The 17653-nt window shown below is 35.6% G+C and overlaps 1 protein-coding gene across 2 annotated transcripts in view; it reads right to left on the bottom strand.

Moving 5' to 3' along the window:
• OLA1 (Obg like ATPase 1) overlaps positions 1-17653 on the bottom strand; it is a 106014-nt gene that overhangs the window by 27205 nt on the left and 61156 nt on the right. For both annotated transcript variants that reach the window (XM_050900288.1, XM_050900290.1), the window contains 2 exons: positions 14182-14262; positions 13823-13920 (listed from right to left, as the gene is read on the bottom strand). In XM_050900288.1, coding sequence (XP_050756245.1) covers positions 13823-13920; positions 14182-14262 — 179 coding nt within the window. The remainder of the gene's footprint in view (positions 1-13822; positions 13921-14181; positions 14263-17653) is intronic.

Raw genomic sequence — 17653 nt, 5'->3', positions numbered from 1 at the left:
TTATGGGGTATTCTTAATTCAGTACAATAATTAAAAAAAACAATCACATGAGTTAGACAACACTGTCACAAATGGAGAGACATGTACCCACAAATGGAAGAAGGCTGCATTTTCATATGCAGCAAAACCAGATTATACCATGAATACAGTTCCGCTGACATGGTCAGTGATAGAGCTGTAAGAATCCTTTAAAATATTTATAGTGAAATTTTGTGCCAAACTCCAGAGAGTATCATGGTATTATGTTAGGCAATAGACAGATACATGGAAGGACAAAGGAGCCATTGAGTATTTCTTGGTCAACATACAAGTCGTCACAAGAAATTCAGAGACTTAAGAGTATGAAGAATGTAACTACTACACTTCCCTCTTCTCAAAATTAAAGATTAAAATAATTACCATTCAAACACTAATTCATCAGCTTAGATAGTTCAAAAGGGTTTTTCTGCATTGCCCTTGCAGAGATGATGATATCCTGCTATGTTGCTTTTGAGTCTTAATTTCAAGCCAGTGAAGAAAAACAGAAGACTGATATTTTACACAAAAAATTAGGTCTATTTCTAAAGTAGGATAATAGTAACAATGCATGCTCATAATGGATTTTCCACCAAGATTCAAAGACAGCATTTGAAAAAGAGCTTTTTAATTTCATCAGTTACTTTTATTTTATACATATACATCTCCTGGTTCTGACTTCTGCAAGAGGACTAGCTACACACACCACACTTGTATTTTTCTTTTTTTATTACTACATGGCCTTTAATGAAAATGCAACATTTTGAGAACTAACGTTAACAGTCTGCATCATCAGAGAAAATGAATCCTTAATAATTATTCATACACCAAGTAACTGTAAACCCAAATCATTTCAGAAGACCTGAATGTGTCAAGAACTTTGACAATTATGACTGGAGCCAGGAAACTGTAGCACTGCAGAATTTCTTATGAATTTTTCTAGTTACTTTTTATAAATGCTGTCCTAGATGACAGCTTAATGTGTACCACATGCAATATTTATTCTTCTTCAGTGTCAGACTGTCTAGCCATCCAAGGGAATACAAAGAATGTCACTTACTAGGATAAAAGCACAAGGAAGGTAATCAAGGACATATGTAACATCAGCCAATCATGCCCTATTTCAACATCCTATTCCATTCATAACAGTTCAACAATTATTTGCTTACTGATAACTTGCTTTCAGGCTGTTTGTGTTCCCCATAATGGTGGCTTGCATTTATTTTGCTCTTTAGAATTGGACACTTGCTGTGCCATGCATGTTTGTCAAAACTTTATATCTTCTGTCAGAAATAGCTTTAGCATATCAAATCATTTCTGTTTGTCAGAAATCACTAATAGAACAATCTAGTTACCTTCTATGTCAACAGGGTACTAACATAACTAGAAATCAGAAACAAAAGGCTATCACACAACCACACACTACTGCAAGACAGGTAGCTACAACCATGTTTCTGTTTAATATACTTTGAGCATATAGCTATATCTTTATGGAAAACCTAATATAGAAATTAGACTTGACTGGAATGGAAAAATATTTCAGAAATATACTGTCTAAGCACAAAGACATTAACCTTGGTTTTTAAGCTTAAATATCTTAATTCCTTACTAGTCCTCCATGTCTCTTTACCATATTTTTGAGAATTTATTTATTTTACCAAATGCCTATATGGAATACTTGCAGACACCTTATCTGCTGATACCAAGCTATCTGATAGATCGAGTTATGAAAAAGCATTAATTCACAAAGACAAGTAGAGACAGGCAGATAGAGGGAGCCAAAGACAAACATTTACCCTCCATAAAGTTACTTTTAAATAATAATAATAATTTAAAAAATCCTATGGGAAACTGAACACGCATGCACATGCACGCACACTTCATTAATCTGAGTATTCTGGGACATAAAGATTTTATTAAATAAAAACAGGTATGGATTTAATGAGCCTCTGAAATAAAACATAAGCTGGAAGAACCATCACATGTTTTAGATTGACAACGTTGTGCAGGTTTTCAATGTATTAGGTGTAAGGTTTTCTTTTTTTTTTTTTTTTTTTAATAAAAGCCGTTTGTTTGGATTTAAATACATTTTCACTTCAGAAGTGTAACACTGTGCCAGTGCATGAGAACAAGAGTGAGACTTGATATACAGTGAATCTGATTAATGCATTTTCATTGTTGAACTCAATGAAGTACAAAACCAGCACATGCACTTACTGTCTTTCAAATATTTATCTTCTAAACATCTCTTCAGGCTTTAGAAACTATTGCCAGAGCACAGTAAGTCCCAAACATTATTTTAACTTCTCTCCAAATTAACAATAATTAAGGTCAAGCATTGGTAATAAAGGATAATAAGATACCCATGCCAAATGTCTCATTTGACTGTTCTTCCATTAAACATATATAACCTACGAACTTTCCTCTCCAATTTAAACATGAAGAAGCATCTATTCCTGGTTTCAAAACAAGGATACATAGTTCTATTCATTGTAAAACTAGTGACTATCAATATTTGAACATTAGTCCTTAGTATTAGTCATTAGAAGAAACTCAAGTTGTGAAAATAAAATACTCTGCCAAAACTTTAGAAGGTAAGTAATCTTTCTTGTGAAAAACAAGCAGTTAAATGAAAACATATTTCCATATACTTAAATACATAAAATTGAGCTGTAAATAACCATAAAATTAAAAGGAAAATTATTTTTAAAAAAAACCAAATAAAATGCATCAGATTTTCAAAATAATCAATGAAAAATGTCTGTCAATTGTGAAACAAAGAATTTACTTCAGAGCAAAAGTAAACTTGAAAAATGAGTGCCAAAGCCACAGCAGCCTGTATTTCCAATTGTATAAAAGAATCTTCCTTCTTAAACATTATTTTTCAATTTATAATAAAGGATTTTTGATTGGCTGATGTTCCCATTTAGCCCCTAGTTGTAGAAAACAGAAAAATAATCCATAAAATATTCCCCCAGAGAATGGAGATGCTGCAGACCATTCATGAAGAACAATTTCAAGATGAGTATTGTTCCCAGACCCCATAAATTTCTCAAATATCAACTGCAGTGAGATAAAGAATGGTAGGTGAAATAAAATTAACTTCAACTATGAGAACTGAAAGAGATTAACGGAACTCTGTAGCATGTGATAGCACGAAACTTTTCAAGACATGATCCAGACAGACAAATTCAATAAGCAGAATTTTAGATGTACATACATGTACTTGTTTGCAAATCAGATTCATAATCTGTTACTCAGTATTGGTGTAAGGAAAGTTACTTACTAATTTGGACACCGTTTAAGAGATACTATTAGAGTGATACTGACTGCAATGCCCAATCCGAATTTCCCCATACAGATGTTTTTGCAAAAGCAATACAAGTAATTCTCTTGTTATTTCAGAATAGGAGACAACATTATCAGAGGGGTTTTTGCTTAAAAAAATTCTAAAATGAAAGCTCATCTGCCAGTTATTACAACTGTTGGTGTGTCTACCATGAGAATGAAAGACTGTCTGTCCTCTCAAAAAACACAGGTTACAAGCAGCAAGGAGGTATCAGACCCTAATACAGAGAAGGAACTACTTGCATTGCTCCCATCGTACCAAGTGAGACCACAGCCACTCGCCTCTCTACAGTCATTCAACAGGCTTGCTCTCTGTCTTCCAAATTCTAAATTCTCAATAGGACCCACACAAAAAAAACTGGTGGTTTTTAAATGCCAAGTCAGATATAATAATAACGACCGAACAGATGTTAAAAGCTGGGGACACATGCCCATAGTATCTATTTTCCCCTTGATTTGAAAGAGTAATTTATTTGCTTTATGGACTATGCACAACTTCTGTTTCCATGTTGTCTAGTTGACAAAGACAGGCTAACAATGCTCATTCATTCTGAAAAGCACAGGGCTCAATAAATTATAATAATAATAATAATAATAAGTAATAAGAAATATCTTAATATACAATAACTTAAGAATAAACAACTACTATCAAGAATAATAATCTCTTGCACAATTCTCTATTAGCTGATTTGCAAAGCAAAAAAGGGCAAAACCCCCCCTTTATTTAAAAAAAAAAAAAAAAAATCCTACTTTCTAGGATAAGACCTGCTCGTTAATGGGACAAATTTAAGTTATTCTTTGAGGTCATAAATCAAGCCATGGCATACGTAGATCAGTCTCTACCCCTCTCTCCCCGTCAAAATTCTCCTGAGGTTCAAATATGCAGAAAAAGGTAACTTGATTCAGCTACAGCAAATTAGCAGATAGCATTTTAACTACAATGAGAGAAGTGTAACTGGACCTTTGTAACTTGCATCACAAAGGAGATATAAAAATATTTTTATAAGTCAACAATAAACAGGAAAAAGCAGCAGAACAGAGTTTGTCTTCTCCAAGTAGATTTAGACACTCATTTTCAATCAAAGAATAATCTCTATCCCTGGGAAATTTAATTGAGTAGACTATTTCACCTTACTTCCTTCTCTTTCTCTCATCAATATTATTACACCCAAAAATCACTGCAGTGAAGGTGGCTGTGCTTATAATACACACAACACAAAAGAGTAAGGAAACAAGAAGTGTTCTACTTCTTCATCAGTACCGATGTTTCTCATCAGGAACTTGAAATGTGAAAGGGATTTTGACACAAACATCTACAGGCTTACATGCACAGTCAAACTGCTTTACTCTAAAATGAGTAAGAGTGAAATCACTACTGAACTATTTACCATTGGAAGTAGGATTTGAAATCTGCATCCAAGGTAATGATACTGTAGATAGATGACAGCACTGGTGGTTAGTACCCTAGTCTGAGGGTACCTCAAAATCCCCAAGGACCTGTTGATGGGGTTGCGCTGATGATCCTCAGGACTAACAACCCTGGACTGGAACATACTGTAAATTACAGAATCTGGTCCTCAATATAAAAGCTGGGTTCTTAAATTGCTTACCCTTCCCCCTTCTTCCATTCTGTTACAAAGACACGTTAGAAAAACTTTGTTTCTCCTTCACTTTTTCCATTTCAGTGTTTAAGACTTCACTGGCTCCGCGTACTACGAGAGAGAGATGCCTATTCTCCTAAATAGAAGCTAGTCTGAATCTAAACACGAAAGCCATAAAAAGCAAGATGAGACACTCTGAAGCTGAAAATCTCACTTTAGAGTATCAAAAGAGATATCAAGCTACCGAAAATTCCAAACTCATTTAGTTGCCAGTAAAACTAATATAGTAAAACTATATAAAACTATACATTGTCAAAAGCTATGCTCTAATCTACAATAAATAAGAGGGAAGCATTCTAAAGAAGAATTGATTCAAAGAACTAGAAATCTGCATTCAGGCAAGCAAGCAGCACATTGCTTCGCCAGCTAAGTCTGTGACAGCAGCGTTCAGTGAAGGACCACAAATACATACAATATACACTTTAAATCACTCCAAGGACATTTGGAAAGCCTTTGAAAAAGAGGACCAACAGAACACATAGTTTCTTTGGAGACATCATTCAGGAGATAAATCTCTGATACAATTCCAGAAAAAAATATGCAATTACTAGACAATATCAATATTTTTATTGGGTAACTTGATTTTAAAGTAGAGAACATTTCCCAAAACCATTTTGTCTATGATTTCACCAGCACCAACGCTTTTAGGGAAATAGTAAGGAAAACTGAGGCATAAGCACAAGCTTCCCAAACAGTGGAAAGTAAGTAGCAGAAAATTGAAGTAAGCCCTTTACACACCATACTGGGAAGAAAGAGGAGCAGTTATTTCTTAGTCTCTGCTTTCTCCATATCCACTACGCAGTAACGAAATGTATGCTCAGACATATCTCTGCATCTCAGGTTTGTTTCTGAGCAGTTTAAGCATTCTTCAGTTTTAAACAGATTGAAGTTTGAAAAGGATGTCATACTTCACGATGTATCCAGAGTCAGGACCATGTCACACTGCAATGATTTTGCAACAAAGTTTACATCATTGTCTTTGACAATGTCACCACATACCATTTTTCTGTGGAAGTCCCTCTCTTCACTGCTCATGTTATCTATACACTGAATGAAGCAAAGTTGTGTAATTAATTGATTTGAAATCTAGTGCCACATTATTCTCTCCCCTAGTACTATATATCTTAAGTAACATGTGTTTATAAAGGTGACAAAAATACTTATTGAAAAGTCCCAATTCCAATGAAGATCAGGAAGAAACAAAGTTTCTAAAGTGTTCAGACAGTATATACAAATTAAGATGCCCGTTCTCACCCTGCACAGGTTTGGGTAACTTTAGAAGTAGTTAGGTTTTTGCTTGCTGAAAGCTAGCATCTATTGCTTTAGATTTTGCCTATGAAAATCCAAGTATTTAAATAAAATATCACACAAATTACTTGACTCTCCCAACTGCCATGGCAGAATAAAAAATTATCATTAGCAGGTTGCAATTCGTAAGACTACACAAACAGACTATAAAACTGGTGGAGCATCCGAACTCAAAGCTGCGGTTGTTCAATGTTATAACTGCACCCACAGAATGGTGTATAAACAGCTCAGAAATTATGGTGATGACAGCCAAAAAAAAATAAAAACACCAAGAAGAGCACCTGGAGAGAGAAGAAGAAAAGGAACAGAAGATGGGAAGCAAAGCTGAATTGTTCAAAAGGTTTGGTATGACACGCAGCTGGTAAGACAGGGATCATACACACAGCAATGAAGTTGAAAAGTTACTTATAGCTGCTTTCACTCAGCACAGCCTTACTGATATGAAGTGTTAATACATAGTTCTTTTGCATTACTCTGATAGTATAATCAGCTCGATGCACACGGATGCTCTCAGAGAATACAACAGGCTCACTGGGGTATGGCTGCATTGGGCTGGTGTTTGGTGTTGTGGGCTGGGCTGTGATGTATCACTCACAACACTGCAGAAACTGTTCTTCATTACTCTGGTCATCCTGCTCTCTACAGTCTGCAGCCTTTGACGAGTTGTAAAAATAGCTTGAAGCTACCTTTATCTGCCCAGGACAGGCCTTCCCAAAAACCAGGAGGTTCCCCTCCACCACCCCCCTGCTTTTTACCAGTTTCAAGACTCATATATCCTAAGCAAATTACTGAGGCTTTACTTCCTGACTTCGCAACCTACACTGTAGCTATTTATAAGTGCCACGTTGTAACCAGGTGGACTGAAATTTTTGAAAACAGCTTCACCATACAGCATTGCCGATTTTTAAAACATCCCAGAAACATTTTATTTGAAAAATTTTACTGTCCTAATGCTTAGGAGCCAAGACACTACGTTTGGCACAGAGCAAACTCGGTATGAGAGATAAACCATTGCACTTGTGTGAAAGTCCATCCAAATCAGAAATTCATGTCCTCAGTAGCAAAACTGCTCAAATTTAACACCGAAGAGTCTCAGTGATTTAATCGCTTTCTATAATCCTCAGCACCTGCATGCAAGCAGAGCACTGGAACGAAGCTAGACTTTTTCTGGAAGGTGTTTTTGTGTCTGGGGCGAGGTTACACACTGGAGCTGAGAGCAGGGACCCACCTTCTCCATGCTTAGAGACATGTCCCCAACACCTGCTGTTACCCAAACAATATGCATTCACATTCAACTGGACGGGGGACTCCAGAGGGGGAGGCAAAGGAAAGCAAAGCAAAGCAGGAAGCCTGGTGAAAGAAGTCATCCAGACCAAAGGACTGGACTGGAACTAAGCCAGCAAGAATGGGATGAAATCAGAGAAGAGGGGGAGACAATCTGGCAAAGACCCACGGAGAACACGTCAGCTAGGAAAAGGGTGGGGAAAAAAGTTCGGGATAGACAGAACAACTGAATGAAAAGTCACTGGAATTGGTAAGACAGAAGACTACAAGAAGTCAACTGGCAATGTCAGGCAAAGGTGCTGGAAAGAAAAGAGACTGCCATTAGGTTGAGGGATGATAAATTAATTTGTATTCATTAATATGGAATGGAAATTATGGAAAAAATATGCCATCCTCCAGTTAAAACAACCTGAGCTGTAAGGTACTCTCTCTCAGTCAGGCAGTAAAGGTGCAACAGGAAGCCTAAATTCTGGACCGTGTTAACTTTGAGCATCTGACTTCACAATTTGTGTGTGCAAAACTCCATTTATACACAGATAATATAAGTCGTCTTTTAACATTTTTTAAAAACATTTCAGTTATCAGGCAGGGACAAGATGTGCAACATATTTTAAAAAAAATCATAATTTTCCAAATCTGTTAGCATAGAAGACAGCCTTAAAATAATTAAGCAGCTATGTCAAGAAAACATCTCAATACCACGATGGCATTACAACTTATGATTTGAAGAATTCTACATCAAATACATTCTCAAATATATTTATAAGAATAAAATTTATTTGCCTAAACATCCATGACTGTATGACCTACAGTATATTTAAATATATACTTAAAGTAGTTCAGAAAACAAATATAATTCAGAAGCTGGAGGTAGTGAAAACTGCATTCTGCCCTCACTCGGGTATCTTGCTACATGACTAACACACTGGTATTTGCAAGTAACTGTTTGCTCTAAGCGATGTAATTCGGTTTGTCTCTGCACTGCAGGGGTTCATTTACAGCAGCATCCCTCCTCTTAGAAGAGGAACAAGTTTTAGGTATTTGGTCCAAATGGGAGGTCTTTTTGGTTTTAGCAAAATTTGCAAAGTTCATCTATTTCAGACAGTATTTGAAAAGGGCTGAAACTTGGACAATGAAAGGAGATTGTGCTTCTGTGGGACTAAGGTGGAGAAGTTTCACACTTTTATTCAGTCACCATGTTTCTAGTCGTAAAAGAGATGGAGCTGGCCTGTAGCTGTTCCTTCCCTTAACTTTATTTCCTGTGAATTTATTTACTAAGATTCTTAAATATAGATATCCCTATACTGCTTGTTAAATCGTGTTTTCCTTCAAGGTATGTCACATTAATATTACCATTTCCATTAATCTTTGTTTCTTTTGGATTTTAAAATGTATTTTTGAAAGGTCTCAAACCAAAATGCAGGTAAAATGCTAAGGAAGAACTTTCACTCTGATTTTTTTTTACATAGAGATCAAATATTGCAAACCAATTTAAGAAGAGTCTGTACAAAAACAGTATCTCCAGGACTTCTCTAAAATCAGACATTATTTAAAGGTGGAAGGGGAGGTTTGGGAGCATAGGGGCTTTTTGTTGTTGAGTTTCTTTTAAGTTTTCTTTTCTTTTCTCTTTTTTAACAGGCGTACTGAAGCCATGAAAACCTTCTGGATAGCATTTCTTCTCCTGTCACCATCCTCTCGCTCTATCAGCACATGACATTGCCTTGCTCTTTTGCTAAGATGGTGAACACACAACTATTAGATCTATTCTACCACTGGGCACATACCCACAGAAATACAACCAAGTCTCCATTTACCACCCGATAATAACTTTCTTTCCCAAGTAGTTTAAAAGTGAAAGACTGGGTGATGCAGATTAAGTCATACTCAAGCCTATTGAGTCCTCCTTGTACTTTACCCTTGATATTTCTTTCTTCATGTCAGATTCCCCCTCCTCTTTTTTTTTTTTTTTTTTTTTAATATTTGGAACATCTGAAGCAATATGGAAAAGATGAATAGAAAAGGATTATGCACTCTCATACTACAAGATCTAAGGAGCATCAAATGAAATTATGATGTGGCAGACCCAAAACAAGCATAAGGAAGTACTTCTCCATATAGCACATAGTTAAACTGTGGAAGTCCCTGCTCCAGGATATTGGGATGCCAAAAGTATACTTAGGTTCAAAAGGTCAATGGCTAAATTCATAGCATAAAAATCACTCAAAAATTATTAACCACAAGTATATCATATCTGGCTTAGTCAGTTCTACAATAACAGATTGCAAGAAGCTGGATGCATACACTCTGTTTGCTTAATCTGTTCCTATAATCTTCCCTGGACATCTGTTAGTGGCCTGTCAGAAACATGATACCAGAAAAGATATACCTTTCATCTGACCTAATTATGCCTCTTCTAGCTTAAGAACATTAAAAATGCTCTAAAAATTAACGGGGAAAAGGTTATTTATTATGACATATATGCCACCTTTCTAAATACACAGGAGTAAGATACTTCATGAGAGGTACCCTATCCCATCAACACCCAACTTATTTTTGTTAACAAAATGTCTACCATAACATTTTGAGAAACAACCCCTTGAAAATAATGTTAACACACATTTAGATACTCAACAAGTCTGAATTATATTAGAGAAAACAATGTTCAAAAATCCTTATCAAGTCTCGAGATGACTTAGTTACAATGCTATAGATATTAGAAAATCTTTAGCAGCATAATCAGCTCTTTAAATTACAGTTTATGCATAGGATGAAAAAATTCACTTGTTTAGACCTGAGAAGCTGAGTCAAAAGATCAGTCTATGCAGCTGTGACACATACAGTATTCCTGGTGCTCACTGCAAAGAGTAAGTCCAAAATACTGAACAGTATGCTAAGCATGGTCCACTACATCCGCTCATTAGTTAGCTCAATGTATTTCATAACTGGAATCCATATTATGACCTGCTAAAAGCACCTTCTTTAGCAAGACTAAAATGTAAACCTTTAATTAGGTGAAGGGCTGATAAATCTCATGTCCTGGATTTGTGTGACATCCTGTGACTCAAAGCAGTTTTAACTAAAAATTAATAAGCTTATTTAGAATACTTTCATGGTAAAGCTCGAATACATGTATATCATGTTAAGGTACCAGATTAATATAAAAACCACTAGGAATTATTAAAAGAAGGGCTTAAGTATTCATTAAGAGCACAGAAATATGTAGTAAGAATGGTTTCAGTGGATTCCCCCATACAACATCATGATTACTGTCATCTGATCATAACACAAGTGCGACTAACACAGCTGCCATGTCAGCTTCTCTTCAGGGGCTAGGTCTTAATCATAAATCAACTGAATGACTAATTCAACATTGTTAAAACCAGCAAGTAACCGCTTGGAGCCTTTCCAGTTTTTACATCTTTCAAAAGGTCAATACACCTACTCAAACACACAATAGTCCTATCTTTCACAGTGTTTTCTTCTTTTCTTGGATTGAAAAATAACATGTTAGCACTTATATGTAAGTGTGTTTTAACTAACAATTAAAATGTTCATTAATTCTGAAAGAGTGACCCAGTAAAACAAAGACAATTTTAGTTTTCCTCTCTACCCACAATCAAAAAGCCTCTCCTCTCCTTTGCTGTTTTAAACACTTTTGTAGTTGTAAAAGTCTTATGAAAACATTTTACTGCTGAGTGTTTCCTGCATTAACCTTACTTTTGTTATAGTAATATGAATTAAGCTCAGAAATAAACTTTTTCAAGTTGAACGACTAGTCTAAATGTGGCTTGCATTTCAAATATGAACCTCTACCCCTCAAAATAATAACAAAAATCTCAAATTAAGTGGCATCTAACAGTAAAATATAATCATTTACATCTGCTTGCACCACACAAATGACAAAAGCCTACCGTTAGCATCCTTCATAGAAAACATTTATTCTGCTCTTAAATATAAAAGCTATGCTGCATAAACAAATATAAAAGCTATGTTGCATAAACAGAGGATTTAAAGCTGTGGCAGAGTGGCTGAGTGAAAGAAAATGGCAATCTTTCTGTTCTAGTAGATGCCTTTCCCTATCACACAATGTTTCCCACTCATAAATACATGACAAATACTTCCTCAATCATTTTTTACGAGCAGGGATGCACAGGGGGTAGTCAATGGCTAGCTTGAGGGAAAATAGGAACAGCAGGAGGCAGAAACTGTACTGAAAATGGCTATGTGGTAAATTCTCTTCTGGAACATCACTCAGCTACCCAGGCTTTGATCTTTCAGCTACAATTACACTCACATCCATGAGATCTGGGTATACTTTTTAAAAACTAAGTCATTAATTGTAATAGAAACAGTTAAACCATTTCATTATATGACTCCTCAACTCAAACATCTGATTTTTTACAAATTAAGAATTGCAATTTATACAAAGATTTGCTTTCAATTGGTTTTAACTATGTCATCATCACAACTAGTCTCACAAAAAACATGGGGTGACTGGCGACAGCTAAATCACAGACTGGCGTCTCCCAAGTAGTCTGTCTACCATTAGGGTCTGGGAAATGGTATTTACTGTACAATTAGAGCCAGTGAGCTCTACCTGTAATCATCCAAATACAGGTGCAAGGATCCTTTTTTGGACAGGGAAACCAACTCATCCATTTTCACATAAACTTCCACGTCTGTACTGTTATAGCGAACCTTAGGAAACCTCAAAATTTGTACTTAGAAAAAAAATATCACCTGATAATAACAGAGCAAATACTACTATCCTGATTTTAAAGACTTCCTTGGCTAGAACCACTTTTAATGTTTAAATCGTCATACGCAAAACACAATCAAAGGAGGAACAAATTAATTTAAAATTATAAAATTTGGCCAAATATGAAAAGCTTACATTATTACATTGGTTATCAAGTTTACTCCAAAGTCTGGGATCAGAGGGTTTGCTATTAAATAGGTTAAATTTTGTTCTTTAATACTAACACAAAATGTCTTGGAGTATCAAAAGGACAGTTTCAGTTGCAATAATTTCACAGAATTTATTCTAATGATTTATTGGAGTTAACCATCTGACATTAATTATTGTTTTGGCTTCCAGTCTATGAATGTTTATTTTTCAGTTTAAAGCCTTCTCACTCTTTGATATCATATGGAAATGAGAATTTTTAATGGAAAATTGAAACCATGTGCATCTAAGTACTTAATGAAGTACAGGGAGAAACAGAGGGTGTACTTTAGGAGAATTCAGATATTCTGCTTTAGATACTTTTTATTTGTTTGGATGAGTTACACGCATATATCTGTTCACAAACATACGTTTATGCATCTTCAAAGTATCTCCCAAGTACAGTGTTGAAAGATCTGAATACTAAGAAAAGGTTTGTTGTTTGGTTGGGTTTTTTAAACTAAATATACTGCTATAGATTTTTCTTCATCGTATACTACTTAATCTGTTCCCTCCTCCACAAACGAAATATTTATCCCATCTAGAGCTTCCAGTGACATACTAAATGCTGTACTTCTCAACAGTGGATTCCCACCATACGTCTACAATGTTAGGACTGGATCTTCATCCAGTTCATTGAATGTCTGATAGATTGATTTTGTAACCATCACGTACTTAAGTCATAATATTGATGTTAGGAATACTTGACTAAAACCTTTGCTGCTCATGGCATTAAAGCTCATCAAAATAGGCCTGTAAACCATAAGCAAAGTGCAAGCAGCAGCAAGGAAGCCAGGCACCCAACTGCAAACAGAAGAGTATTGTTAAAATGTGCAATTTTGCCACAGTTTGAAAGATTTCTGTGCAACTCATATAGCTTTAGTCCTCTGGCATTCAATTCATTCCTTTGGAATGAAAAAGATGTTCAGACAATCAGCATTATATAACATGATAAAACCATATGTTTATTTAAATCAGTACTTCTAAATCAAATCTGTTTTCTTCACAGTTAATGGATTCATGTAAAAACGTAAGGAAGGAAAGCATATTCTTTTCTATTCTGCACTTTCAGGGTTTCGCCATATGCATTGCACTCAAGCAGCATGTCAATTGGAGCATAACAAGTAACAAAAGTGCAACATTAGTTTTTATTCCTATTTTAATTAATATCCTTGGTGATCTTAATGCACAAGGAATTATTCACCATTGAAAAATGTGAAATGGAAACATAAATTTAGATATTTAACCTGAACACACTCACCACTTGTTCTTCTTTCTAATGTAGTCTTTTTCAGAGAGGTTAACCAAGTAGATCATCGGTTTTGAAGTAAAAAACAAATGTTTGTTCAAAACATCAATCTAGAAGTGAAAACATAGGAGGAGAATTTTAAAAACAAGTTATACCAACCTGAGTTCGTTTTATGACCATTTTCCTCATGGCATGTCTGAGAAGGCAACAGAATTAAAGTGTAATATATAGATCACTGATACACACAGAATCGGCTGATAAATTTAACATTCAATACACTATGAATATGAAATCTAAAAAAACCTTAGAAAATAGACAGTAACAGGTAGCAAAATTAGAAGTCAATTCATGGGATAATATTTATAGCCTACCTCTTTGTCATTCCAATCATGATAGAAGCGGACAGCTTTCTTTTCATCTATAACCCATGTCTTGATTTTGCACATTACATCCTACGCAAGATCAAGAAAAAACAAAGTCAAAAACTCAGCTGGAGATCAGACCATTCTCTTCCATAAACAAGGCATATATATATATTAAGATTCAAAACAGACACAAATTAAAAATTAGATAATACCTTTTAAAAACAAATTTTTACTCTCCCAGAAAAAATAGAAATTGCTACTTTAAAAGTCACTAAAGAGCAATATCGATTATTAAAGCGATACAAATCCCATAGTTAGGAAGTTAAATACATACTACTCAAGTATCATCTCTCGCCACCATGAAAATTAGCAGAGCTCTTAAAATATATGTAAAAATCAGTACATTTTAGATTGCTTTTCAAACTCAGTAAGACGTGACATTTCAGCATCCAGCAGGAGAGACCACGTACAATATAAACATGCCATTAAGAAAAGGGAATGGGTGGGGAAAAAACACAGTAAATATCTTTTTTTTTTAAATTGTGAGCAAAAGAAATTGAGCCTATTATTGATGATCCACCCTTCAAGAAATTAATTCAAATGGCCAAAGCCCTTTTTATTTCACATTAATTTTTCGCCAACACCTTCTCCCTCCCCCCCAAAATGAAACCTGCCAAAGCCTCCATTACACAATGGCAAGAGCCTTGCACTGGTGACCTCCAACCAGCTGCATTCACTTTCAGAACATCTCTCTCGGCAGGAAATCTAAAGGCCTTTTAGTTAGCAAGCTAGTGTGCATTCAGAAGGAGTAACTGCAGGAAGAGCCCAATGTGCTTTGTTTCTCTGGCCTTTCTTCACAGAAAGATTAATCATCTGTGAAATGGAAACGGCAAACAGCAAGTGACACAAACTGAACCCTTCAAGCCTTTCCTCATCAGTTTTGTGGTCGTGAATCCGAAAGCTGCGTGTGGCACGGTTCTCCTTACAGGCAGGTGTTAATAAAAGGCTCTTGGGTCTGAAAGGTCAAACTCGGCTCTTCTAGGAGTACTACATTTTCGAGTCGCCTATTTTTTGTTGTAGATAATTTATGATCATGCTTTAAATAATGCATTTTTTAGGTTATAATTGACGCAACTGAGAATTAAGATCTTTAAAATACAAGGAAACATTCCTTAAACTGTTGAGCACACAACATTTTTTTGCACTTAATGCTATGCAGTTGAAGTACATTTATAAACAACCACAAATAACATCAGTATTTACTACAGTCTTTTCTAGTCTTGCAGTTGCTTTAGTGGGGAAAAAAAAAAAAAGAAAAAAAGTTCTTCTAAATCTTCAGATCCTGATTTGAAACCCTCCAGGAACAGGACTCCCCACAGATTTTAACAAGGAAGGGGCAAGCTAAAACTTTTAATGAAATCTAACACGTTCTGCCTAAGAATAATCACTTTTACTCTCCTATAACTGAATTTCACTCATAAATGTTTAAAAGTGGCTAATATAACACCATTTCCTACAAGGAGAAGATCAAAGTGCTATATTACAAATGCATTATGATTAAAAAAGCACTGTGCAGCTTTGCTATTAACTGTTCTTTAAACCCTAAAAGGCTTCCCATAGATCTCACTTGGCACTGCATATACAACCTTTGACAAGTAATGTAGACCATTTTTATTCATTGCCTAAAATTGTAGGCAATTATGTGCGTCACACTGGCCACCTGCAAATTCTGAATGCCTGCTCCAGTTGTCAGAGCAAAAAAACTAATGTCGGAGGGGATTAATCTAGGGGGAGAGAGTCCTCTTTAATGGCTCCAGCAGGTGAAATGGCCCAGCTGGTTACTATGATGAGTGGCCAGAACAGCTTATGTAGAGACATGCAACAAGATTACACATAAAGTAGAAAACAGTGGTACCATCTTATCTTTAACCCTATGTGCTTTTTATTTTTTAATTAATCAGTATAAACAAGATAAGGGAAGCAATGCTACCAATAGGTACTTTTCATTTAAGATCCTTATCCTCAGCTTTTGTTTAAATAGACATATAAAAAAATCAACAAAATCTCCAAGATTCCTGTTCAGCAGTGAAGGAATTCCAATTACACACTATTTCGGGTTTTAAACTAATTCTGTAGGCACCCACCACGTGGCTTTCAGCATTACAGTTCCCCCCCGATAGCAACGCATTATTGCATATAAACTGGAGTAGATAAAAAATTAACAGAAAAAACCATCATAGCACAAGTTATCAAAGCCAATCCTTCAGGCTTAAGCAGGAATGAAATGTTTTTTAATCACACTGTAAGGGTAGCTATGTAACGTGGAACCTCCAGAAAATTTCAAGCATCAATGCAGCAAATAAAGTTTGCTCTTTCTAAAGCCTATCTAAGCACACAGTTGCCAATCAGAACTTCTCTTCCAAATTCACCTACTACTTACAGTGACACTTCTAAACCCATTTTGGCACAGACCTAATTTTTCCAGAGTTCTTGTTCAGGTACCTGACTTGATGCTGTTTGCAACTGTTGTTCTAAAGGAGTAATTACATGGCTAACTTCCGCAAGGAAGGCTGACCAACAACTGAATATGCTGGGGAGCACCGACAGCTGTATACTTGCAATTTTGTTTTGATTTGACAGAGAAGGGGGCAAAGTATTGGAAAACTTTCTTTAGATGAAAGGATGGAAACTTATAAGCAAATACAGCATTTACGTCTGAAGCTGGTGAGGCAGTAAGACACAAAGAAAAAATTTGGAAATAATTATTCAGTTAAAGTCAAATTTTCTCTGATGGACTATCTGGGCAGTCGCACCATGCAGAATGTAAGGCAGACAGTTTAGAAACGAAAAACAGGGACAGATGAATTCAGATTCCCCTGCCTCAACAGTGGTGTCCCATTCAAATGAGATTTAATATGATCCCTTAACAAGAAATCGTTAAATACTAATGACAATACGAAGAAAGGCAACTATTTCTACATATTTCTTTTTCACTCAGCTGCCTCAATACTCTAACAAACACACAAAAAGCAAAAAGCATATTTTCAGGTTATATCTGATGTAGCACCATTTTTAGTTTTATTGATTGCTTCTGTTTAGGCCTGGTGAAAGAGTACGAACTGACCTTTTTATCTTCACTATCACTGTGACAGTCATTTAAACACATTTAATCACTACTCTAGTTAACTTTGAGATGCTTAATAACAGAATACAGAGCAATGATGCACTTTGTTTCATTAGATCTGGCCTTCCCAGTTGCACACTTCGAGGTCAATCTGTCACCAGCAGAATGACCCACTTCTCCTTGTTTGATGAGAGGGGTATTCTTGTTCTGTTTTTCAGCTAGCAACATTATAGCAAGCACCATTTAAAAAGCCGCCCCAAACCCCTCCAAAATCCAGTTTACTTACAGTTGTCAAGGCATATGAAATACAGGAAACTTCATGAATATCAAATACCACTGTTTTAAACATCAGTT

The sequence above is a fragment of the Gymnogyps californianus genome, chromosome 7 (genome assembly GCF_018139145.2).
Source record: "Gymnogyps californianus isolate 813 chromosome 7, ASM1813914v2, whole genome shotgun sequence".
In the NCBI taxonomy this organism is placed as follows: Eukaryota; Metazoa; Chordata; class Aves; order Accipitriformes; family Cathartidae; genus Gymnogyps; species Gymnogyps californianus.
The sequence above is the reverse complement of the archived record's forward strand: the minus strand, read 5'-3'. Positions and strand labels throughout refer to the sequence as shown.